This window comes from Tachypleus tridentatus, chromosome 7 (genome assembly GCF_004210375.1).
Source record: "Tachypleus tridentatus isolate NWPU-2018 chromosome 7, ASM421037v1, whole genome shotgun sequence".
Taxonomy (NCBI): Eukaryota; Metazoa; Arthropoda; class Merostomata; order Xiphosura; family Limulidae; genus Tachypleus; species Tachypleus tridentatus.
The window spans coordinates 2,388,636-2,415,056 of record NC_134831.1 but is presented as its reverse complement, the minus strand read 5'-3'; the positions used below and the strand labels follow the sequence as shown (position 1 = coordinate 2,415,056).

At 34.0% G+C, this 26,421-nt stretch overlaps 1 protein-coding gene across 1 annotated transcript in view; it reads left to right on the top strand.

The window, feature by feature from the left end:
* Positions 1 to 26,421, top strand: part of LOC143254998 (acetylcholine receptor subunit alpha-like) — a 149,680-nt gene that overhangs the window by 103,043 nt on the left and 20,216 nt on the right. The window contains exons 3-5 of the mRNA XM_076509958.1: positions 19,453 to 19,497; positions 23,775 to 23,884; positions 24,608 to 24,788. Of these exons, the coding sequence (XP_076366073.1) occupies positions 19,453 to 19,497; positions 23,775 to 23,884; positions 24,608 to 24,788 (336 nt within the window). The remainder of the gene's footprint in view (positions 1 to 19,452; positions 19,498 to 23,774; positions 23,885 to 24,607; positions 24,789 to 26,421) is intronic.

Here is a 26,421-nt window from a genome sequence, read left to right as displayed (position 1 = left end):
CTGTATTTTTGTTAGTGTATTGTGAAACAAAATTAATTATTTATTATATTATATTTTTTAATTTGATTTAAAATAATTAAACGAAGCGTAATCTAAGTTTGTAGTTAACAAGTGAAATTATGTTTAATGTCGAAAGTTAGGTAGTTTGGAAATAATAGAATAGTTTCCTTATTTTACTCATTACTTCAACTAGCATATTTAAAACTACTGTTAGAAACAGGTCAAATAACATTGATTAAAGCATAAAAAATAATGTTTCAAACCTAATTACATTTGCCGTAATCGTTTACCATTGTTATGTAAATTAGAAGCGAGACAGATTAGTCGATACTGTTTAAACCCATACTGAATCGGTGAAATGTTGCACACTTATTATTGACCGGTTCATATGCATACGTTAATTTAAAAAGAATTAAGGTAAAAAAGTTAGCATATTCGCGATTTTCGTGAATTATACGAGAAAAAGGAGCTTGTATGATGTTCCATTAACTCGAGACAGACATTTTAATGTCATTAGAAACAATCAACTTAAATATATATACTCACAAGTAACCGATTGCGATCTAGCGTTTATCTCTCTACGGCTACAGCTTAGAAGGTCCAAGGTTCGATCCCTGATACACCACTGAACAAATTAGGTATCTTCAGCTGATGGAACGTTATAATGACGTTGTAACAATAATAGGAGAACAGCAGTATGGACGTTAAATTGATGATTGGTTGCCATCTCTCTGGTGGTCAGTAGTTCTACATTAAAGATGGCTTTGAGGTCTCTGACCCGAACATACAGCTGAATATGTGGGATGAAGATGATTTATACAGCCTTGGTTTTATGTATGAAAATTCGACCTATGTCATATTTTTACAAAAAAATGGAGGAGGAACATTAAATATCCTTAGTTTAGAAGATCATTAAATTTACAAAATGATCTATTATTTAACTTCTGAAGCTCCCCCTCTGCTAGATAAAAACATGGTTTTGAATCCCGTAGTGGACATAGTATGTATAGCCCTCTGTGTAGCTATGTACTTAATAATAAACAACAACAACAAATATCAACTACTGAACAAAACATGTTATTATTTTTCAGTGAAACACAATACAAGGCCAGATAGAGTATTTATGAAAACTACGTCTCATAGGATGGAGTATATGTAAAAAACTACTTCTTATAGGATGGAGTATTTGTAAAAACTATGTCTGATAGGATGGAGTATTTATGAAAACTTCGTCTGCTAAAATGAAGTATTTATAAAACAACGTTTGATAGGATGGAGTATTTGTAAAAACTACTTCTGATAGGATGGAGTATTTATAAAAAAAAACACGTCTGATAGGATGGAGTGTTTATAAGAATTTCGCCTGCTATGATGGAGTATTTATAAAAACTACGTCTTATAGGATGAAGTGTTTATAAGAACTTCGCCTGCTAGGATGGAGTATTTATAAAAACTACGTCTGATAGGATGGAGTGTTTTTAAGAACTTCGCCTGCTAGGATGGAGTATTTATAAAAACCACGTCTGATAGGATGGAGTGTTTATAAGAACTTCGCCTGCTAGGATGGAGTATTTATAAAAACTATGCCTGATAAGATGGAGTGTATCTTGGCATTAGTCTAAATGTGATAATGTAGATTCTGTATCATAGTTATATACAGCATTTCTTTTATTATTACTCAGAAGGTGGTGACGTCGATTTAGACGAATTAAGTCACACCAGGAGATATAGAAAATGAGCAAACTTCCCTTTTCCTAATCTCTTTGAGGAGTTGATAGAGGTGACATTCACGGTTTCTTATAAGTTTATTACGTGATAAAGGTGCTGCATTGAGTTATTAACTTTGTAACTCAGTTTTTTTAAACTTAGAACTAGTATCCAGCTATTTTTAGTTGTAATATTTTGCTACATTATTCTAACTTCCAGCTCGCACGTGCTTTATAGATATTTGTTTTTTTGAACGATTTTTTTATATTTCTCTTGATGTCGATTTTCACTCAATTAATGCAAAACAGAATTAAGATTAAGGTAGATTCAAGTAGATTGTTTAGAAGTAAAATACAACGCAACGACCAAACTGCAGTAACACAGTATGCAGTTTAAATGGGCTCTATGTAAGAATATCTATTTGTATATTCACGACTAAACTAACTCAGTGAGTTTTAAAGTTAGTTTCGGTATTTGTTCGTTAAGTTTGGTTTGGTTTGGTTTGAATTTCGCACAAAGCTACTCAGGAGTTATCCGCGCTAACTGTCCCTACTTTTGCAGTGTAAGACTAGAGGGAAGCTAGCTAGTCATCACCACCCATCGCCAACTTTTGGGCTACTCTTTTACCAACAAATAATGGGATTGACCGTCACATTAGAACGCCCCCACGGCTGAAAGGGCGAGCATGTTTGGCGCGAACCCGCGACCCTCAGATTACGAAGTACACGCCTTAACGCGCTAGGCCATGCCGGGCCCTCTTAAATATTACTCTAGTTAATGTTAGAGCTACCGAGGAAAGGTAGAATTTTCAAAGCTCACTGGTGTTGTTTATTGTAATCTTACTGAGGAAGGAAAAAATTAAATATATATTTTCCTAATGTTTTATTTGTTCCAGCTACTGAGAAAAGAAATATGTTTCACAATTTAGGTTTTCTCAGTGTGGTGTTTATGAGAAGTATTTCAGTGAGCACTTAAGGTGTTGGCCTTACCTGGTTCTATAACACTCTACATCCAATGTTGTGTTTATGAGAAGCAGTTCAGTGATCACTTAAGGTGTTGGCCTTACCTGGTTCTATAACACTCCACATCCAATGCTGTGTTTATGAGAAGCATTTCAGTGATCACTTAAGGTGTTGGCCTTACCGGGTTCTATAACACTCCACATCCAATGTTGTGTTTATGAGAAGCATTTCAGTCATCACTTAAGGTGTTGGCCTTACTGGTTCTATAACACTCCACATCCAATGCTGTGTTTATGAAAAGCATTTCACTGATCACTTAAGGTGTTGGCCTTATCTTACCCTAAGAGATAACTGAAATACTTCTTCTAAACACAACACTGAGTTTAGAGTTTTTATAGAACCACGTAACGTTAATTCCTTAAAAGATAACTGGAACATTTTATATTCTTTATATTTCGATAAAATCTGTGTTTCTCATCAGAAGCGACATTCGCCACTATGTTAATGTTTATAATAAATTGTCGCTTCATGTTTATGGTAGTCGTATTTAGTCTCGCCATTCTTTCGCAGTTTTAAAGAATTGTGTTTAAACCAAGAACCTTTGTGGCCAGTGATGTATTGGCAGTTTAAATGTGCAGTATTGTAAGTTGGAATTCTCAACTGTTATTGTATATTTTAATACAATTTGACATGTAAAACTTGTATATATACATAATAATGTATACCCACCCGTCAACAAATTCTATCTCTAGATACCTCGATTAAAATAATTGAAAGTTTGGAAATGAATTGTTACCTTATTTTCCTTTCTGTAAACGTAAGAAAACTCTACTGTCCTTTAATGTATATGGGTATAATATATTGAACTTTTCGATTAACCTCAATATACAGAAACAAGATGCATATGAGTTTAAAAAATTCATAATGGAGTCAATTTTTATGTAGTAACTTAAAAGTTACGTAAGCAAACAGAAACCAAAACCCACTTTCCGGTCGCGTAGGTTTCTCATAGCACTATTGTAGTAGTTATTCTAATGTATCTGTCTAACGTTTTTAGACCACGTTTGAGACCACATGTTGTCTTTAACATCTTAAGTTTTCTCAAGAGGTTAGAGCATATTGCTTTTATTATACTGAATTTATTTATATATATTATTCTGTAATGTGTATCTTATTATTCTTTTAATTTCAACCAAAATGTAAATAACAACATAAAACAAAACCAAATCTTTCACAAGAAGAGAAAGCTACGCTTAGAGTAAAGTTAGATAATGTGAGTATATATATTTTAGTTAAATATTTTATCACTCGTCAAATATATATCCTTGCTACTAATAATTTGTTTTTTCTGTTGTAGAGGATTATGGTTAGACTCGAAATTGATAAAACTAACACTAGTAGAAAGAAGTGTTCCAAAATTAATAGGGTTCTGGATGACGTAATACACTATAAACGGAAATGAAAATGACATGGGTTAGATCAAAGATATTAATTTTATCGTGAGATTTGTGGCTACAACGATTCTTGTGATGGTTGAAAACTACATATTATATTTACTAGCGTAAAATGCTTGCGCTTTGCCGCAAGTTCAAAGGCCCCAGAGTACCAATGAAGATTTTTTTGCTAGTCCCACTTACTTCTGTTGCTTCTCCAAGGGGAGTTCGTGCTCAAAAACAAATCCTGTTAAAATACCTCTTCGTAGTACCTGAACACGTGTGACACATTTAGTCCTAGTGACTTATGACTGGAGACACGAGTTAGTTTCACACTTGGCGTTTCCAGGCTCTCGAAAGAGTGTGGGAACATGGGAACATAAAATATGATGTCAATTTGGGATTCAGCGATCATGGAATCGTACTAGTAGATTTTGGGCAGGGGACAACGCTATATACAAAGGCGCCCCCAGGTTACCCCAAGTCCCAAGACCAAGTTTGGTCTGAAAAACTATGGGAAGAGTTCTCAAACAGACAAGGTGAATTAATATGAGATGGTGTATCAGACTGGTTTGTTTTAGGTGTGTTTTTAACTTTTAATTTTCTTTATTAACCTGAGCTTCATTTTTAACATTATTGAAATGGAATAAGATGTAAAAGTTCTGGGGTCAAATCGTGATCTTTAGTTTCATTTTCTTAACACAGTTAAAGTATGTTCAGTCATAAAGGTTCTGTACTCATGTCACGATTTGTTATTTATGTCCTAATCTGATAAAATACAGCTGTGGTAATCTTGTCGCGTTACTGAAGGCTATTTGAAAACACGAAAGTTAAACCTAGAGAAAGAAGAAAAAAGAACATTGTATTGTGTTAACGGATTTATTCATACTAGTGAAGAAATAACAGAAGCTATCAGACTTGGTTCAAGATACGTGTTCAGCATGATAGCTTACACTGACGTTCATCCTAATGACGTCTTCATGCTTCCTGCAATTGAAACTCGTATGGTTCTTTATGTCTGAATTAATCCCACTCCTCAAAACGATAGGTGTTCCATATTCACAAAACAACAAACCTAATTTTACAACTTTTAATTATGTGTTACTCTATTCTTTCGTCTCATGAAACTTTTAAGATTGTTGTTTTATCCTAATTTGAAATATCGAAGGTTTCTGCATACGTTTATACCATACAGTTCATTTTTCTCTTTGAATCGTTTGCATGTTTATTAGAAAACTGACTACTCGCTAAGAAACTAGCTTAAAATATTTTAATTTCAAAATTGATCGTCACACCAAACATGGTCGCCCTTTGAGCCCTGGAGGCGTTATAAGGTGATGGTCATTCCCACTACTCGTTAGTAAAAAAGTAGCCTAAGAGCTGGCGGTGGGTAGTAATGACTAGCTGCCTTCCTCTAGTCTTACACTGCTAAATTAGGGACGACTAGCGCATAAAACCCTCATATAGCTTTGCGCGAAACTTAAAACAAAACAAACAGTCAAACTTGATCAGCCCTTTAGGGAAATTCAAATACAAGTCAAAAGGCATCTTATAATTCCCCTAAATACCTAGAGACAAACTAAAATGTTTCTGGAAATAATTCAACAATATTTCTTATTCGGGATTCGGAGACGGTAGCCGTCAATCTCTGCCACAATTATTACTTAACACCATTAAATCCAAGAAGGTGTTCCGTCCAATACGTGCGTAACAGAAGATTCAAAACATTCAGAATAATCATAATAAATTTGTTGACGATTTCCATAAACACGGACGTTCGTATTCGAAAAATATAACCAACTCAGGAATTTCTGCTATATATATTTTTGAGAAATGTAAAGGTACGACTTAAGCCTAATTCTTTCGCTTTGGAAATAATTTTTGGAATCTACAATTTAGTTACATAATTACGTAATTCTTCTTCTCTTGCATTAACTACTAAATGATTTATAATTAATAATCAGAGACATAAATGTAACTAATTTTATGTGAATAATATTTCTAATTATAAAATAAAAACCTCATTATATGAGTAACGTTAGGCTTAGCATGCGATAATTTATGGGTAGATTTAAGCTGAGCTAATAATAATATGATAATGTTTCTAATGTTAAGCGTTTACAGTACACAAAATGTATTAAGTGATATGCTAATTAGAATAAAAATCTTTTATTATACCTTTCTTTATAAGAATTAAAACACTTCCTGCATCATTTTCCTCGCCTATATTGATGATTTCTAGAAGCTAGCTTTAAAAAGTATTTTGGAATAATAATCATATAACTTTAAAAAGTAGGTGCCTTTTCATAAGTTTAGAAAACACCGAACAAAATATAAAAGGAACATACATATATATATTGGTGAATTAGTTAGAATCCCAAGACACAATTATTTTTCGCTCTATATACTATATAAATAACCAAGCATTACAAAACCTTATAGTATTCCGACATCACGTACGACGCATTCTTGTCACTTCATATTATATTAAATAAAACTGATAATAAAAGTCCTTTTGTGAAGAATTTAATGTTGAAACATTGCCACTACTTATAGAATTAATTTGATACTATTGGCTCTGTGGCTACTTCGTTGCCCTCCTATGACAAAGCGGTACGTCTACAGTTTTAAAACGCCAGAAACTTGGTTTCGACACCTGTTTGGGACAGAGCACAGATAGCCCAATGTATAGCTATCTTGTTATCCCAATTATTCCAATTCATTCTCTTTGGAACAACACAGAAGAGAAGAACCTCAACCAATCGACAATAGGTGGTTCTACATTTCAACCTCTTTTTTGCAGGTCCCACAGTAATACAGTTTGAGAAGTTCATACTTGAACAAATTCGAATCGATTTTGAATTCTTAAACTGTAAACCGTATAATGGTCGAAGGATATTTTGATCAATGGCAATTAGTAAGATAATTATTCCAGAAACTGTGGCAATCTGGAACATCGAGACAAGAAGAGATGGATATCTTTAAGCAGTGGGAACGTAATGTACCAACCATAAAGTTCTTGATTCATTTGGTTTTTGTAACCGTACACTTCATACTTTAATACGTTTATCATCAGGATATTTAATTTGTTGTATCAATTCGATAAACAGAAATGTAGACATCAGCTTAATTTTATTCATAACATCGAATTACTAACTTTGAAACATGTTTATTTCATGTATTAGATAAGCGATAATTATTTTCATTTATTTGATGTATTTTAGGTTACTGTCTGACAGACCACCCAGCCACCAGTTTGACATATCTGTAACTATTACTGAATATCATATTATTACACGTACGAGACAATTACATCACAAAAACAGCGGTGATAATACATTCAACAATAAAATAAACAAGTATAATCAACCATTCCATGGTGACGAAACCGTTATAAATAAAGCATGTTTGGAACAGCTGGTAAGAAATACGTTAGTAAACCACAAACATATACAAGTGTTCCCTTGCGAGGAAACTTGTAAGTAAAGGGCACCAGCAGCAGCTAGCAAGAAGTTCTAAAATATAAACGTGCACAAACGTTCTATGGTAGGGAAACTGTCATAAATAAAACGTGCGTGGAACAGCTCAAAACAGATGTTTCAGTGTTCTGTTTGTTATTAAGCTCAAACTATAAAATGTATTATCTGTGCAGTAGTGGGGTATCGAAGCTCAATTTTAAGTGTTTTAAGCCTTCAGACTTACTTCTGAGTCACTGTACACAATACTTTAGTAAACAGTGAAAGTGTACAACTGAAAGGAATTATTTTTCGGCCCAACAAGGCGATGTTTAGATGATTGCCATTAGAAAAAAACAACCGAAAACAGTTTTATACATAATGTTTCGTGTCAGTGGCTGTTGAATCCTTTAAAAGTATATGCAGTGTTCTATTGATTTTGTAAATTATTTTGATAACCATAAAATGCAGTCGAGTGATAAAGACTGTCATTCAAGGCAGTTTAAATACGAAATGCATTAGGTAATGAATCTTAATTAGAATTCCTGTTTAAAGCGAGTTCTACAGTACATAACCACGTTCATACTTCAATTGAAATTGAAATGCAGCTTTTGACAGGCATGAGTAATAAGATAACTACAAAAGTTATGAATTTCGAAGGTAAAAGAAAATGAAGATTTTCGTGGAATTTTTGATAGCTTAAGTCACCATGGAAACAAAAATGTTTAAGCTCAGGTGTAATTGATGGCAAAGATTGATTCATTCATCAATGGGCAAATTCTTGTGTTAATAAATAACGGGCCCGGCATGGCCAGGTGCTTAAGAGACCGACTCGTAATCTGAGGGTCGTGGGTTTGAATCCCGTCGCACCAAACATGCTCGCCCTTTCAGTCGTGGGGGCGTTATAATGTTACGGTCAATCACATTATTTGTTGATAAAAGAGTAATCCAAGAGCTGGGAATGGGTGGTGATGACTAGCTACTTTCCCTCTATTCTTACACTGCTAAATTAGGAACGGCTAGCTTTGCGCGAAATTTAAAAATAAACAATCATAAATAACGAGACAAGTAGCCATTATTTCCACACTAAAATTTAGACTGAGCTAAAGCAAATGCTCTGAGAATAAGCTCTCAAAGTAATTAACTGTTGTATAGATTTAGGGTAAGAAGTGTTGTTTTATAATGGTGGACGAATGTAGTCATTAAGGGTAACTGTCGTTTAAATAACATTAAATATTCACTTCTTTTTTTAATGTTGAGGACAGCATAACTTTAGTACCAAAAGTCACCCTTAAGAGCTCGTTGAATATAAAATTACGACTGAAGCTTACCAGGGTAAGGAATAGAATAACAGTGCAAATAGGGAAAGTAAACATAACGTATTGAAGTCGGTGCAATTAAAGAACGTGGTATTTTTTAATCCTTGTATTTTGTGAGGCTGTTAGTCGAAACTATGCTTCAGTTTTCTTTAAAGAATGTATGCCCCCCCAGTAGCATAGCGGTATGTCTACGGACTTACAATGCTATAAACCGGGTTTCGATACCCGTAGTGGGAAGAATACAGATAGCCCATTGTGTTGCTTTGTAGTTCACTTCAAACAAAGAATGTGTACTATTTTTGTTTGGTATGACGTGCTTATATAGAGAAGTGTAACAACAGTAGGGGTTTGATATGATGTACTTGTACAATTAATTCGAGTCAATAGTCAAACGAAGAGCTCAGCTATGACAATTACAGTTGCTAGTAATTTAGTCATTGACATATGACAAACTCTTCTTCAATCTGGAGAAAATGGTATTAAAGATGCTATGACAAAAATATTATAACTGAAGAAAAACAATGTATAATTTGTTCCAGAAACACTGGAGACTAATCTCAACCGTCTTGTTAAGAACACGAGGATGGACCTCTCATTACAACGGTTCGAAACTCCTTTGTTTCTACTTTACTTTATAGTGTAATGCACGTTTCTAACATTGGGATATAGGTTTGACAACATGTAAATGTTTGAATTTCCGCGTGATATTACATTAATTTAAAATGTTTGTGTGGATTTGAGCACAAAGCTACACAAAGGGCTATCTTTGCTCTGCCTATCAGGGGTATCGAAACTCGCTTTTTAGCGTTATAAGTGTCCGCAGACATATTGCTGTGCCACTTGGTGAAATGGTGACAATTCAGAATGAACACAATAAATTGGCGAAGTCTCGCATAAACTTAACCAGTGCTCAAGGAGTGAAGTCAGATTTTAGAATTCTGGACTTTAGTTACAGAAACGTATTCACCAGCAATATATCTTAACGTGTGAACTGCTCTCAGAATTCCAATTACAGCTCCATTGACTGTTCAATCTTCTAAAAATATTTTCTCAAAGTTCAAATTAATTAGAGCCACTTATTTTAATATATATACATTGTATGGGGCCTGGTACTTTGTCGCGGTGGCCCTGCAATTACCAATAGTTATTTACAAGCAATTTAGTAGAGCTACCTACACAGAAGACTGTTACATATGGTTTGAGCCCTAAAATTTTTGTTCGTGTATTTTGTTTGTTTGTTATACGATGAACTATGTAGAATGTCTGGTATTCTCCTCTCTTAATGAAAATGCTTACCCCTCCCCCCAATATTTGTTAGAATAATTGAATGCACTTTTTTTTTCCTAAAAGAAATTTAATTTGATCAGACGTAAAGAACTGCTTGAAACTTGATATGGCCAAATGGTTAAGGCATTCAATTAGCAATCTGCGAGATATGATCTCAAAAGCCTTGAGAAAGTTATAAGGCGACGGTCAATTTCAATTTTCGTTGGCAAAAAGTAGCTCAAGTGTTAGAGGTGGATAGTGTTAACGAGTTGAGTTCCCTTTAATATATCATCTATAAATTAGGGAAGACCAGCCACGATAACCCTTGAAGAAGTTTGCACGAACTTCTGTAAAGAAACGAACAAACATGGTTTTCTGTTTCTGAGCGTTTGTAAATTTGTGTTATATTATTATCAGCGCAGCTACTTCAATAATAAATATCAGTTGTCAAAATGTGACGTCAAAATCTCGACTAACACATTATGTACATTTCTCTGATAAAGAAACAGATTGACAACCTAAATATAATAATCAACTAATAATTTCATAATTATATCGATATTGTTTTGTTAAGCACAGCCCTACAAAATGAGCTTTCTTTTCTCTGCCATCCGCGAGTATCGAAACCTGATATTTAACATTATAAGCCCTAAAAAGTTATTGATGTAGCTGTAAAGGAGGAGAACTCTCACTATATGCAACAAAGTACAATGACACACACACATACACATATTTTTCATGTCTCCTTACTATTTATATTTTAAGGTTGTGTAAAGTGTTTTCTCTTCCTGCAACGAAGCTACATCGGGCTATCTGCTGTGTCTACCCAGGGGAATCGAGCCCTTAATTTTAGCGTTGTAAATCCGTAGACTTACCACTGTCTCAGAGGGGGAGTGTTGTGTAAGAAAATTTCGAACTTGCTGAATAAAAAGTCCACCAAACTTCGGGCTATGGAACCAGGGGAAGATGGGGACACTGAGAAGAAAAATGACATGCACGGCTTATCATCTCATGCTCTCGAAATATCAAATCATTTTCTTCCTGTAATATCTCATAAGACGAGATAATAAGTCGTGTTAACGACAAGATACTTATATCCTTTATATCTCATTACGGGATCTCTACATTATCCTTGGCAATAGGGTTATCGGGCCAGTTTAACAATATTGTATGTTCTTTGCTGTATCGATATGATTGTTTTGAACGAAAGACAAAGCTACACAGTGGACTATCTGTGCTCTGTCCACCGTGGGTATAGAAACCTGATTTTTAGTGGTGCGAGTCCTCAGACATGCCGTTGTGCCACTGAGAGACATATTGATTATGACACTGCTATAACAGACAGCCGTACGTCTAGGTTCAAGAAACGCTTGAACCTGAGTTCAGTTCCCTATAGTGAACAAAATAGATAGTCCAATATGGTTTTGCTATAAAATAAACGTTCTCCGCTGACACAGCGGTAAGTCTTCAGATTTACAACGCAAAACTCAGGGGTTTGTTTTCACTCGGTGGACACGGTAGATAGCCTGATATGACTTTGCTATAAGAAAAACGCACGCTTGTTTGTCTGTTTTAAAATTCGCACAAAGCTACTCGAGGGATATCTGTGCTAGCCGTCCCTAATTTAGCAGTGTAAGACAAGAGGGAAGGCAACTAGTCATCACCACCCACCGCCAAATCTTGGGCTACTCTTTTACCAACGAATAGTGGGATTGACCGTCACATTATACGCCCCCACGGCTGGGAGGGCGAGCATGTTTAGCGCGTGTATCGAGTGTATCGAGAAATCTTTATTTCCTGTATAATGTTTAATTGTCATTATATCACATGGATTATATACTAGGACTCTCTATCTCCATTTACTATTAAACGTAGACACTTGTTTGAATTAATACGTACTTATATAGTCCTCAATACACTTGTATTATTTACATATATTGATATATTTTCATATAAAAAATTCAAAATCCTAACTATAGATTACAATTCTCCTCGCAAGGATTTCATAAAGTATTGGTTAAATAGGTGGCTTAGTAAACGATAATAAACTATTTGCCAGATGATGCGATTTGATTTGTACTAAGCTCATAGAAATATGGAGGAAGTAGTCTTAGCTTTAAACGATGATCGAATCTGTATAAATATAACAGTTCCATCCGTTGTATGTTCATGTAACTACTTCACAGAGTGTCGACGGATCTTCACCAAAATTGTTATGAAAGTTCACAGAAAATTTGTATCTTTCTTTATGAATTTCGGTCAAAGCTATACAAATGCTATCTGCGCTAGCCTTCTCTAATTTAGCAGTGTAAGACTAGAGGAAAAGCAACTAGTCATCACCACCCACCGCAAACTCTTGGGCTACTCTTTTGCCGACGGATAATGGGATTGATTCTCATTTTATAATGCCCCCACAATTGGAAGGACGAACATGTTTGGTGTGATAGAAATTCGAACCCGCGACCCTGAGATTACGAGTCGAGCGCCCCAATAACCTCGATATGCCAGGCCTGGTAACATGCAAATTTTTGGTTTGCATTTTGAGGTTTGTATGAGCGTTTTTTACCACTTTCGACCTCCTATTGATGAATCTTTACCAAATTTGGCATGAAGGTTTGTTATGTCAATGCGGGAATACATGGATATTTTCGGTTTCATATTTTATGTTTCGCAGTTTTTATGGTTTTTTTTGCATTTTCTATAATTACGTATAAGGGACGCAAGTTTTCATGTCCTAAGATAACCTTTCATAAATCGTGAATTTGCATAGCGTCCATCCAAGGAACGAAGCACTCCAGCTTGTACTTACATTCATTTCAGAAGTACAGTTAAGTACTTAATACTTATTGTGTAAGACTAGAATAACATGATAATGAAAATTACTTAGTCTAAAATGAAAACATGATCTCTGACTGCAGGAAGCGCCACCTACTTTCCATAATCATAACAACAGCTGTAGTTTTATTGGTTTTTGTTTTAATATTTCCATTCTGGTACATTTAAATAAATGCTTCTTCTTAAGCAGCTCAATTTAATTAGTGTCACTATTCTCTTCCTTAAACGTGTGGGTTACAACAGAAATCACTTCCAAACAACATGTTCCTCAGCTGGATAATGAAGTGGTGACACACCTTTAAATGTTAATAGCAACTAGACTTTACTTGCTGATATTTTTAAAACATATTTTCTTGAAGGAACAGAGGAGTAAAACAGCTATTTTGTGTACATTGATTTTACACCCTAGTCGTCTATCAATTTGATCGTTAGCTAACATAACAACCAATGTTAAAAAGATATGAATCTCAATCCATCATTCGATCCATCTAGTTGTACCGGTTTTGTGGAATTCCACCCTTCACCTTGGACAAGGACAAATAAAAAGCACGATATTGGGTTTCTTAGAGTGACGGAATGTATATATATGCACGATATTTTTAGTTGTACTTTACTCACCACGATGACTCTATATTTATATATATGTACGATATTTTTAGTTGCGTTTTACTCACCACGGTGAACGTATATTTATAAATATGTACGATAATTTTAGTTGTATTTTACTCACCACAATGAACCTATATTTATATATATGTACGATATTTTAGTTGTGTTTTACTCACCACGATGAACCTATATTTGTAAATATGTACGATAATTTTAGTTGTATTTTACTCACCACGATGAATCTATATTTATATATACGTACGATATTTTAGTTGTATTTTACTCACGATTAAACTATATTTATATATATGTACGATATTTTAGTTGTATATTACTCACCACGATGAACCTATATTTATAAACATGTACGATAATTTTAGTTGTATTTTACTCACTACGATGAACCTATATTTATATATATGTACGATATTTTAGTTGTATTCTACTCACCCGGGTGAACCTATACCTATGTGTAAATACAGAGATTGTGTGGTGCATTTAGTTAACATTCATACACCAGCTGTACCATCTGTACTTCGAAAACTTTCTCTTAAAAAAATTCTTGAAGTAGTTTCACAGCTGTTCCTTCCAGTCTTTGTATCATTAATTTATATATATTTTTTATTCGTGTTTTCCTGTTATCTGGTTCAGTAAAATACTTTCGTTTCTTATTCAGTATGCTACCTACCATTGAACAGTGTTCTCACGTGAAACAATTTTCTTTGTCCTATTTGAATCGAATAAATATTTTATCTTAGTTAAAAATGCTCCTCTCATTTCCCACTTAAAAAGTGCACCTGGTGTTTTGGGGTCTTCGGTGCACTGCGAGAGAGACGGTAATGAAATCCCATTATCCATTCAGATAAGAGTATATTAAGAGTTGGCGGTTGGTGTTGTTGCCTACCTGCCTTCCTAGTAGTATATCAGTTTAAAGTTATGAAAAGCCAAACACAGGAACCCCTGTAGCGGATTTGCAAAAACAATCTGAAACAATTTGATTGACTGGAATCAAATACAAAGCTTCACAATGGGCTATCGATGCTCTGCCCACCACGGATATTGAAACCCGGTTTCTAGCAAGTTGAGTCCGCAGACATACCATTGTGCTATTGGGGGGGCTCAGAAACAATTAATAATCTAATAAAAACATCACAATAAATGAAATAAACCATCAGAAGATTTGAAAAAAAAATCCAATTTCAAATTTCATGTAATCTTCTATTTGTAATTTGCAAATTTTGTCTAATTTCAAGCCTTCTAATAATTTGTTCCATTTAGTAAAGTTTGTTTACTGGTTTTTAACTGTTACAAACGAAACTGTATCCTCTTATTTCTAAAATAAATTCATATTACTTCTAGTTTGAAATGCTTTTGTTGGTTGACTGTGCACTATGAAGTTTGAACTGGTTCTGTTGGTTGACTGTGCAGTTTGAAGTTTGAACTGGTTCTGTTGGTTGACTGTGCAGTTTGAAGTTTGAACTGGTTCTGTTGGTTGACTGTGCAGTATGAAGTTTGAACTGGTTCTGTTGGTTGACTGTGCAGTATGAAGTTTGAACTGGTTCTGTTGGTTGATTGTGCAGTATGAAGCCATTTTCTTCTTGCAGTGATATTGTTTAATTTTATTCTTATGAAAGAAACTCACGTAGTGCATTTCATTGTTATCTTGATCTGGTTCTGTAAATTGAAAATGCAACCTGAATTTTTCTTTTCTTACCAGAGGAGGTGTAATGATTCTATAAATCAATTATATATATTTCCAGAACTATTAACGATACACACAAAGCCAGTTCATCAAAAATATTCTTTAAAAGTATGTGTGTAATTTATGTTTTTCGGTTATTTTTTTTTCTTATCTGCATTACACGTAATGAATCTCAGTGAGTCATTAGTGCTTTTCTTTTTGTTTTATTACTTATTTTTATTTTTCATGATGTGTAATAACAGTGGGAAGATAGATAGTAGGTGAAGTGTTGCATACGTATGTGTGTTTGTGTATGTGTCTATATGTATATATATATATAAAACAAGCCAAAAAAATAAAAAATGCTGCACCAATTGGAAGGATCCCTGGGATACAGACTATAATGTGCGATACAACATGTATCCTAGGTTTTGGAGGTGATTGAAAGTAGTATTCACATTGCGGTGGGGATACACCGTCTATTAGTATTAATCGCCATTCGTCAATCTCACATAGAAAAATAACAGAATAAAATAAAGGAGTAGAAATTAAAATTAAAATAATAGAAATCAGGAAAGCGAGCCTTTCTGAACTCTTCAGTATAAATATTTTCTCTATATACATGTGCATACACAGTGTGTATTTCCTTAACATTTCTTTTACCTAACAGAAGATGTACATGTTATGGAAACGTTAATGGACGAAACAATCAGGGCGTCAAGATTAAATAAAAGCTAGAATATCGAATACAAGATGTTCGGTTATTTTCATAACATATCAAGCAAACCAGAAGTTGTATTAGTTTTAAAAATACGGAATGTGGAAACTGAGCTTTCTCATGCACCAGTTAATACATAAGAGACAACTAGTCAATTAAGCTTTCCTTACTAATAATCGAATTTACCATTTCGCTAATATGATCTATACAAGGAACTCTTTCATATCAGGGGTGCTATTTTTATACAATTCGAAGTCCAAACTATGTTATGAAATATAATGAGAACTCTTCTTCAAACAGCTGAAAATCCAAAGTATTTTATAGAATATGAGGGGTGCTGTTCTTCATACAGTTAGAAATCCAAAGTATTTTATAGAATATGAGGGGTGCTGTTCTTCATACAGTTAGAAATCCAAAGTATTTTATAGAATATGAGGAGTGCTGTTCTTCATACAGTTAGAAATCCAAAGTATTTTATAGAATATGAGGGGTGCTGTTCTTCATACAGTTAGAAATGATTATCTTTCTTGGTTGTACAGCATGATGTTGGTTTATTTTAGCAGGACATCAATCGTACTGTTTCAATAAGAAAGAGGAAGAAAACCAGGACTTGGAACATTTTCTTCATGTGTCATTCATATATTTATATATGAGAGACATACGAGTTATTGAACTGATTCCACTGTGTTTTAGTTTTTGAAACATATCATCTTTTTTGATTACTGCAGTTCAAAAGTATGGAAGTTTTAAATAGTTATCGCTTTTTTGATTGATTGTGAACATCTATGTATATGTTAATAACATTTGAAACATACACAACAATATATACTAACTAGGGAACATTTACAGAGCCGCTATAATTTAATTATTTACCATCTGTTTTACACGTGTTTTTTTCCAACTTAATGATTATAGCCGCCATAATGCAAGTTTAATTTTTTAAACCAAGTTACAAATGGTAATTAGTAGGCCTACTTTTTTACATGCTATAATGTAAATCAATGACAGATTTGAGGTCTGCTTTCGAGTAATCCTCGTAAAAGGGTTTTCTCGAAAAATCTAGGTTCCCTAAGGGGTTGGGAAGATATTTTACCTTCGTGCAAATCTACGGAAAGAGACGATGTGTTTGATACCATTTACAAGCTGCTGAATCTAGCAATTTATAAAAAGGATTTTAGAGAAATCCTCGAGTTCCCCAAAAGGTGGGATGAATGTTTTTACCTTTGTGCTGATATTGGGATAAAAACGATTCTTTTGGTATCAGTTAGAAGTGGGTGTAACTAGCGCTTTAAGAAAAGTTACGTGACAAATACACAGACAGATATTGAATCTTATTATTATTACACATGCACTTAAATATCAGATTATTTATTAACACATAACACCTACATCAAACAGCATGCACATACACACAATATGTATATATATATATATATATGCATACGCTCTTTTTACCAATGTGCGGCTCTGATAAGACGCGCTTTGCTTTTTATCATTTGATAAAAAGGGCTGCTTTCTTATACAAAACGCAAGGTTGCGTACAGATGTATACATTATATTATTATTGTGTATAACTTATAAAAATCACCTATCTTATAGGTGGCGCTTTCGCAGCCAAATATTTACTTGCTGTTCAGATAATTCAAAAATATATAATATAGCTAATAATAATAATGTAATAACTGATCTGAAAATATAACTAAAGAAGGTTATAGAAAGTCACATACAACGTTAATATAAAACCATATAACTACATTTTCGTAAAGATGTACACAAAATATAAACACGTTTCAAATATGTATAATATATTCAGAATAACTAACCGCTTAAAGTACAATTAAATGTCTGGTTAAATATTTTTCTGAAACAAATTTACTTTAACGCATCTCAACACCGGAAAAAGAGGAATCGAATCCCTAAATTCGGCGTTGTAAATCCTATCAGGGGAGATGTCATGTTAGTGAAGAAATATTATGATATATAAAATATATTCACATATCCATACACATGTAACAACAACTGCAAGAACTGTAGTTACGTCACTTGCCAGTCGGATGAACTATCTCTAGTAATGACGCCTCTAGTTGTGAACCTACTAACACCACACCAAGCTTGGCTTGATTGGTAAACTTAGGCTAAGACGAATCCCGCTATTAAAAACAAGGATGCAAATGAGTGGATCATAAACTTTAATAATTCTGTTATATAATCGACAGATACCACACAAGGGCGTGTGCAAGCCAATAAGAAAATATAATAAAAATAACTTTCCTATGCTTCTATTAAATTGTTTTATCAAATAATAAGTACATATGTATGTGTGATAAATATTATGCGTATTAAGTATATTTGCTAAAAATAAAGTCAGAATTCTTTATTTATTTCTTTTAAGCACAAAGGTACACAAAGAGTCATCTGTGTTGTCCCCATCACGAGTATCAAAACATAATTTTTAACACCATAAACCTTCATACTTGTGGCTGAGCGACTGGGGAAACCGTGAGCTATAAGTATTTAGTTCCAAAGCAACTTGTAAGCAAAAACATGTCAACTTTCCTAATTTAAGAATTTAAAAAAAAATTCTGCCATTTGCATGAACTAATATCACATCGTGTTTATCAACGGTCCACTCTAGTACTTTAATCTTATCTTTTCCAGTTTAAAGCTGATATCACTATCTTAAACCTCGGCTGTTAACTAGTATAATTTTCTTAACTCTATGAATAACAAAAGAATCTTGGTATCGCATTTTTAGACAATAGAATTTTTAAAGTACCGCATTTGACATAATCATGAAACTCGTGTAGAATTTGACTGTTCGTTTGTGTTGCAACTGTCATTACAACCGCAGAGATCGAATTCCGAATTTTGAAGCTATAAACTACCAAATTTACCGTTTAGCCATCGAAGGTAGTTCCGTTAAGAAACTCGTACACAGATGTTCGCTAAGAAAGTAGAGTTTGGTAATAAATTATGCTCTACTCAACCGCGAGACCTTGTGTTTTCACTCACGTTTTTTTTAAAACGAAACTGTTTAGAACAGTTTTCTCAACCACTGATCCGCTTTGCCGAATCTTTAAAAAAACAAATAGACAAAAACCGACACACTATTCATGCACTCTACCTTGACTCAGTGCTAAAAACCCGGCTTCGATACACTCGTGCGTGGTCCAGCACAGAGAGCTCATTGTACAGTTTTTATATTAAAAGCAAACAAACAGTATATCCATGTGTTGATTGTAATAGATTTTTACTATACTTACATTTTAATGATCCACGACAGGTCAAAGAAAAAGTGAGCCGGTCGCTGGTATCGAGAAAGGTTGAGATACACTGGTCCAAACATTAAATCTCGTATTTTTAGCCGTTTCGGTGAGAATAATGGTAATTTATATGATGTCATATTATCGAAAGCCATCAAATATGACAATCGCTAATCGATTTATCTATTTTTTTCATTTTTTCAGAACCTTAAAGAGCAGATAATGACAACAAACGTTTGGGTTCAACAGGTAAACATGTTATCCTCATATCTTTGTGTAAGGTGTATTTGTAACGTTGATTTCTGTGAAGCTGCGACTTCGTTTTATTTGATTTTGTAACTTTAAATTATTGTGTCATAATTTTAGTATAACATTATTAGCTGATTTTAAGTGATTTATGTTTTTTGTTAAATATTTATACTGAGTTATACAAGTTGAATATTTTATCTTTGAAAATGCTGTTTGAACTACGGTAACTTCAGTGTTTACAGTGCATTATTTTAAACAATCCTAAAATAATTGGGATAAATTTAAGCGATTTAAAATGCAGGGAAATAATAAATTATTTGGTGTTTCGCAACTTACAAATTTTTATTTGTGACATGGGAAGTTGAATAACCCTAACTTATAGAAAATAGACTTGAATGTCAAAATAATGGCCACGTTGAAAAAGGTTTTATTTCGGGCAGAAATCAAACAATACTAATCCGAGCAGGAAACAAAATCGACAAATTAGTCTAACGAATGTATATTGGAATGGTAGAAACTATATTTAGTTATCGCTTTGATTTATTTATTTTTAACAAGTGTTTCTTCAGTTTCGCTTGTAGATGTTTCCCACCTTCCCTAACCCCCCAGTAGCGCAGCGGTATGTCCGTGGACTCACGCCGCTAGAAATCAGGTTTCGATACCTGTGGTGGGCAGAGCACAGATAGCTCATTGTGTAGTTTTGTGCTTAATTCCAAACAATCAATCAACCCGTCTTTCCAAAATTAAAAATAAGCTACTTTTACTGTTTTCCTAAAGCATCCTCTCGAATGCAAACTACCTTTAAATTTTATGTATTAATTTCATAGAACATTCAATATGGACCGAAAAATAACACAGTTATAAACATTTAAAGTTATCTGTAAAAACGTTTCGTTTAAGGCAATGGTAGAGAAACATTTTAGAAAGACTTTTAATAATTAAATCTTACAACATAAACAAGAAAAGTTATACTTTAATAGACCGGTTTTTGAGGTGAATATAATTAACAGTGTCAGTAATAAACTGAAAAAAAAATAAAACGGTTGTAAAGTAAATAATCGCACTGAACAAAAATAAAATATTGGTTTAACAGTGGAGGACTGGGTAATGTGTCCATAACTAAAAATATAATAGTAGAATTTGATGTTCAGAGCTGTTTTATTGGACAACATCCGCCAATGATGAAACAGTATCAGTCAGAGCGAAACACCGCATGTTCGGTTCAATGAATTTTTTTTTTTACAGGAAATATCACGTTTATGTTTGACATGTTTAACTTTCAGACGAACCGCAAATAATTTTTTTCTCTCATACAATTTTAATTCTCTGTTTTTGTTCTGCTTAAATATTGTACATCCCATATTAAACAGTAAAATATTATATACGTTTTATTTCAAAAAGATTATTTATAAATTAGGGCTACAAATTGATTAGTTGTTACGACAGACAGCATTCAATCACTAATAACTGTAAGCAGGCGTCTTACAAGCTCAACGTGACACCGCGAAAAATCTCGTTCTAGCCTCTATGGAAAAGGTGTATTTTTGTGACAAAATTATCGGCCACTCGTAACTTTGTTCCGGTAATTTTTTGGAGTCCAGTTCACCCGTGCCTGTACACCATTTTGTTATCTTATAGATTTTTGCGTAATTAAAACCCAAATAACAAAAACTATACTTTGTGTAATGTCATATGATACCATACTTCTCAATACAGAAATTCACATCACTTGTCTCGAGTTCTTTCATAAACATCCTTAAGGCTATAGTAGCTCTCAATGCGCATGCCTCTGGTGCTGTATTTGTTATGTCATCCATCACCATAGCTACTTCATTTGATGCCAATAGGTGACTATCGCGGGAGATGTGAGTGTTCGGGTAATTAATAGCTGTCACTGATTGCTGCTAGATTTCAATTAATCCTCAGAAGCTGTGTTGAGTAAACCCGTTTATTTACGTTCCGCTTGCAGGTATGTGGCACTTTAGTTCCTATAGTACTGAGATAACAACTTTAAGCGCTACGAAGAGAGAGTGTGGAGCATCCGGGTTCTCAGAAATGAGCGTCACGTGCGACATGTCATATAACACACGTCTGCGAACTTGGATTTCATAAAAGTTATTTTATTTTTAATGAAAGTTCGTCCATAATGCTGTTGCACAGATTTTGAAATTAATTTTATTTATTTTCATCGCGTAAGGATTTCTTGTTACAAATCAAGGTAAGAAAAACATGTTCATTGTGGTAAGTGCAACAGCCTGATATAAATAAGATTTTTGTCTTATATGCATTTTATATAAGGGAATATAAAAATGCATATGAAGTTAAGGCCCGGCATGGCCAGGTGGGTTAAGGCGTTCGACTCGTAATCTGAGGATCGCGGGTTCGAATCCCCGTCGCACCAAATATGCTCGCTATCCCAGCCGTGGGAGCGTCATAATGTGACGGTCAATCCCACTATTCGTTGGTAAAAGAGTAGCCCAAGAGTTGGCGGTGGGTGGTGATGACTAGTTTGCCTTCCCACTGCAAAATTAGGGACGGATAGCGCAAATAGCCCTCGTGTAGCTTTGAGCAAAATTGAAAAACAAAGAAACAAACAAACATATGAAGTTTTGTGAAAACTCTGCATGTAATGGATAAATATATATATATATATATCATTTTCTGGTTCATCCCACAGAAATTACTGTAGAACATGTAAACATTCCAAGACGATAAAAACCATTGCACATGTGTGTGATCTTATTGCACTATGTTGCTGTATTAGAAACTAGTGTTTCTGGCAATATAACTACTACAAGAAGATATCCATAATTCTTCTAGAAACGTATTATTCAACTGAACTAAACTATGTAAAGAACATAGTTTAACGGAAACATATGTTTATTAACTGTATTGTTCTCTTCTATTTCCTACTTAAGCGAGTCATTTTGATATTTTCAACCTCAAACGACATGTAGACAATGTAGACAAAACGGTCTGGTCAAATATGCCAGCCGTAAACATAACCGTCCCTGATTTGAAACTACTGACCAGGAACCAGGTTTTGATACCCCTAGTAGGCAGAGCACAGTTAGCCCATTGTGTAGCTTTGTGCTTAATTCAAAACAAAAGCCGATTACGAGTACACTAAATGTGCAAACAAGAGAATAACACGTAAATCTCAAAGTACATTTTCCCTTGTAGTTGTTTGTTGCTGAAATTAACCATTCTATGCTGTTAAAACGTGAACGTTGTATGATAAATTACGTTGAATTATACTTTATAAGATTAACATTTTCCTTTTCTGTATTAGATTTAAAATCATAGATGTTAGGCCCAGTGTTCGAGCTTGTAATAAGCCATTAAACACGCCCCTACTTTCAGCTGTAAATGCGTTATAAAAGTGTCAAATAATCTCGTTATTTGGTCATTAATATTCGTGCAGAAGCTGGTTGTTACTCACTTGTACTTCTCCTTCCCTCTGGCCAAATGTTCTAAATAAAAGACGACTTTTGACCTGTTCATTTAGCATATGATTTACAATACTTGATAATACCACATAGTTTCGGTATGTTAAACACCTCTTAGCCAAATCGAATACCAATTTGATTTTAACACAAGCAATCTTTTAACATTTCTATATTGCTAGTTTCTTACAGTCCTGTTATTACGTGTGTACCTCTCACTAAGGTCTGTCCAAATAAACAATCTCGCTACATAATGAGGTTTGTTGACAAGACGCTGACGTCAGCAAAAGAGAAGTATACAACACTACAGAAGAGCAAGGAAGTTTAATTATTCTGTTGACACGCAAGATAAATGGTATAAAAATCCTTTAGTTTAACTTCTCACATATAAGCGTGTAGAGATCATTTGGTAAGCAAGCTAAATTACTTTAAATAAAAACTACTTCGTACTCGAAATAATGAACGTATTTGATACGGCTCGACCAGCTGCTGCGTGATGAATGTATTAACCTTTATTCTTACTAGGCTGTCATGGCTGGTGAAGAGATGTCATATACCTTTAAGATAATTTTATACCTGAACGTTACTACTGTGAAGGATTACTGAGACACAAGTCATATTTTACATATACCTTTAAGATAATTTTATACCTCAACGTTACTACTGTGAAGGATTACTGAGTCATATTTTACAGTTGAGCGATTTTACTGTACACCAAAGCGTGGCGTTCATTTTCGTTATTATTTCGGAATGAGGGCGGGCTTAATTTACTTAAAATTCGTACCGCTGAGATTTTGCTAACTATTGTTTTGTTTTATCTTTTCTTTGTAGTATTGGGAAGACTACAAACTCAGGTGGGATCCTAAAGAGTATGGTGGGGTGGACATGCTCCACGTGCCTTCTGACCATATCTGGAAACCTGACATAGTTTTGTATAATAAGTGAGTATCGACATGTCGCGTACATAATAAAATTGGTTTGTAAATATCTAGCACAAGGATGAAGCCAACATCACTGAGACAAAAGAAAACATGGAAAAGAGCAACTTATGAGTTTGCTTTGTAGTTATTGCTTGTGTATTGATGGTTCTGGTAAACTTATTAACGTGATTGCATTAGTTATTTTTAACCAAATCCTTCAATACCTGTTAATACGGTTCGTTAAAGCAATAGATATTCATTAATCCTACATTATTTTTTTTTGAAACGTTAACATTCCCATGAGAAAATTAAAACTTGCGAAAAGCTTTTTAATAGACCTTTTATTGCTTAAACACATATATGTAAAACGTGTATATTAATTAAGATGCTTTAATTATTTTTAAATCTTAGAGTTGTTGAAATCTTCTGTTTAAATTAACGTGGAAAGAGTTTTAACACACAAGAAGAAGACAACGATTAAAAGTCTGAAATATGGACTAGCATCAGCTGGACAAATGTTATCCAACAGCTTAACATGGACTGGGTGCTTTGTTACGTACGTGTTACGTGAACTTAGTGCGTTGCTACTCACACCTTGAACATGAACCGGGTGTCTTATTAATTGAGTGTCTTGCTATATACGTTTAACATGAACTGAGTGTCTTGCTATATACGTTTAATACGAACTGAGTGACTTGCTATATGTATCTAACACGAACTTAGCGTCTTCCTTATAACTGCTAGCGCCGACGGAAACTTTGAAGTCACCCTCACCACCAAAGCTATGGTCAACTACCAGGGATTCATTGAATGGAAACCACCAGCGATCTACAAGAGTTCGTGCATCATCGATGTGGAATACTTTCCTTTCGACGAACAAACGTGTGTGATGAAGTTTGGATCCTGGACGTACGATGGATTTAAGGTAACACCTCGTGGTGAAAGGAACAGAAAATAAACACTATTTCTGAGGTGTTCGACATATGACTCAACAAGATGAGCTTTGTACAGCAACAAAATACAAAAACTATTAACACGGCTTCAGTGCAATATTCAAAACAGAAGGGTATAATGTTTAAAATACAAAAGCTATTGTAACACGGCCTCAGTGCAACATTCAAAACAGAAGGGTATAATGTTTAAAATACAAAAGCTATTGTAACACGGCCTCAGTGCAACATTCAAAACAGAAGGGTATAATGTTTAAAATACAAAAGCTATTGTAACACGGCCTCAGCCTCAGTGCAACATTCAAAACAGAAGGGTATAATGTTTAAAATACAAAAGCTATTGTAACACGGCCTCAGTGCAACATTCAAAACAGAAGGGTATAATGTTTAAAATACAAGAGCTATTGTAACACGGCCTCAGTGCAACATTCAAAACAGAAGGGTATAATGTTTGAAATACAAGAGCTATTGTAACACGGCCTCAGTGCAACATTCAAAACAGAAGGGTATAATGTTTAAAATACAAGCACTACGAGTCTTCAAAATTTGCAAAGTTTAAAACATTTATAGTAAGATTTAACACATAGAAACGTACGTTTACTCACTTCCGGTAGAACACATAAAAGGTTTAAAAATAAGAAACAAATAAATATCGTATGGTACAGTTAAATGTTGTATATGGTAATTAAATAACATTACATTTAACAATTAATGTCATTTGAATCATTATCTAAAACAGAGTGAATCAAATTACTTACATATAACCCGCTTTTGTACATTTTTTCTTCGTAAATTAAACGATACACACACACATATATATATATATAATATTCCAATATCTAGACAATTGTATAGAAGTAGTGCATTTTTCACTACATAAACTACTACAAAATTGGCGGTTCCTTTAAACCTAGCTTCTTGAATCGTAAATGACCAGTAGAGACATTTATAAAACCAAAAGCATTTTTGTAAAATTATTAATTTAATTTAATTTTTTTATCATAACCTTGCTTTAATCCATGAGTGTTGTAGATCATCAGCAGTCTCAAAAATAGAGTCAAAATAATTATTAATTAATAATTTAGTAAATTATTTATATTAAAAACTGATAATGGACGATAACTATTCTGTTGCCTCGAGTATAAAAGTTTTCATAAAGGAAGAAGAGTCCAAGAAAGGAAAATGCAAAAATAATCTTAGTAACACCAAGATAAATTGCGAATACACTTATAAGTAACACAAAAATTTAGAGAGTACTTCAGAAAAAACTTGCCATTAGAAAAGTATGCATAATGCCTAACATGTAACGGAAGTAATATCGGCTTATTTATATTACAATTTTTTATATTACATATTAAGGGGCCCGGAATGGCCAGGTGGTTAAGACATTCAACTCGTAATCCGAAGATCGCGGGCTCGAATTACCAAACATGCTCGCTCTTTTAGTCGTGAGAACATTATAATGTGACGGTCAATTCCACTATTCGTTGGTAAAAGAGTAGCCAAAGAGTTGGCGGTGAATGGTGATGACTAGCTGCCTTCACTCTAGTCTAACACTACTAAATTAAGAATGGTCAGCGCGTATAACCCTAATGTAGCTTTGCGCGA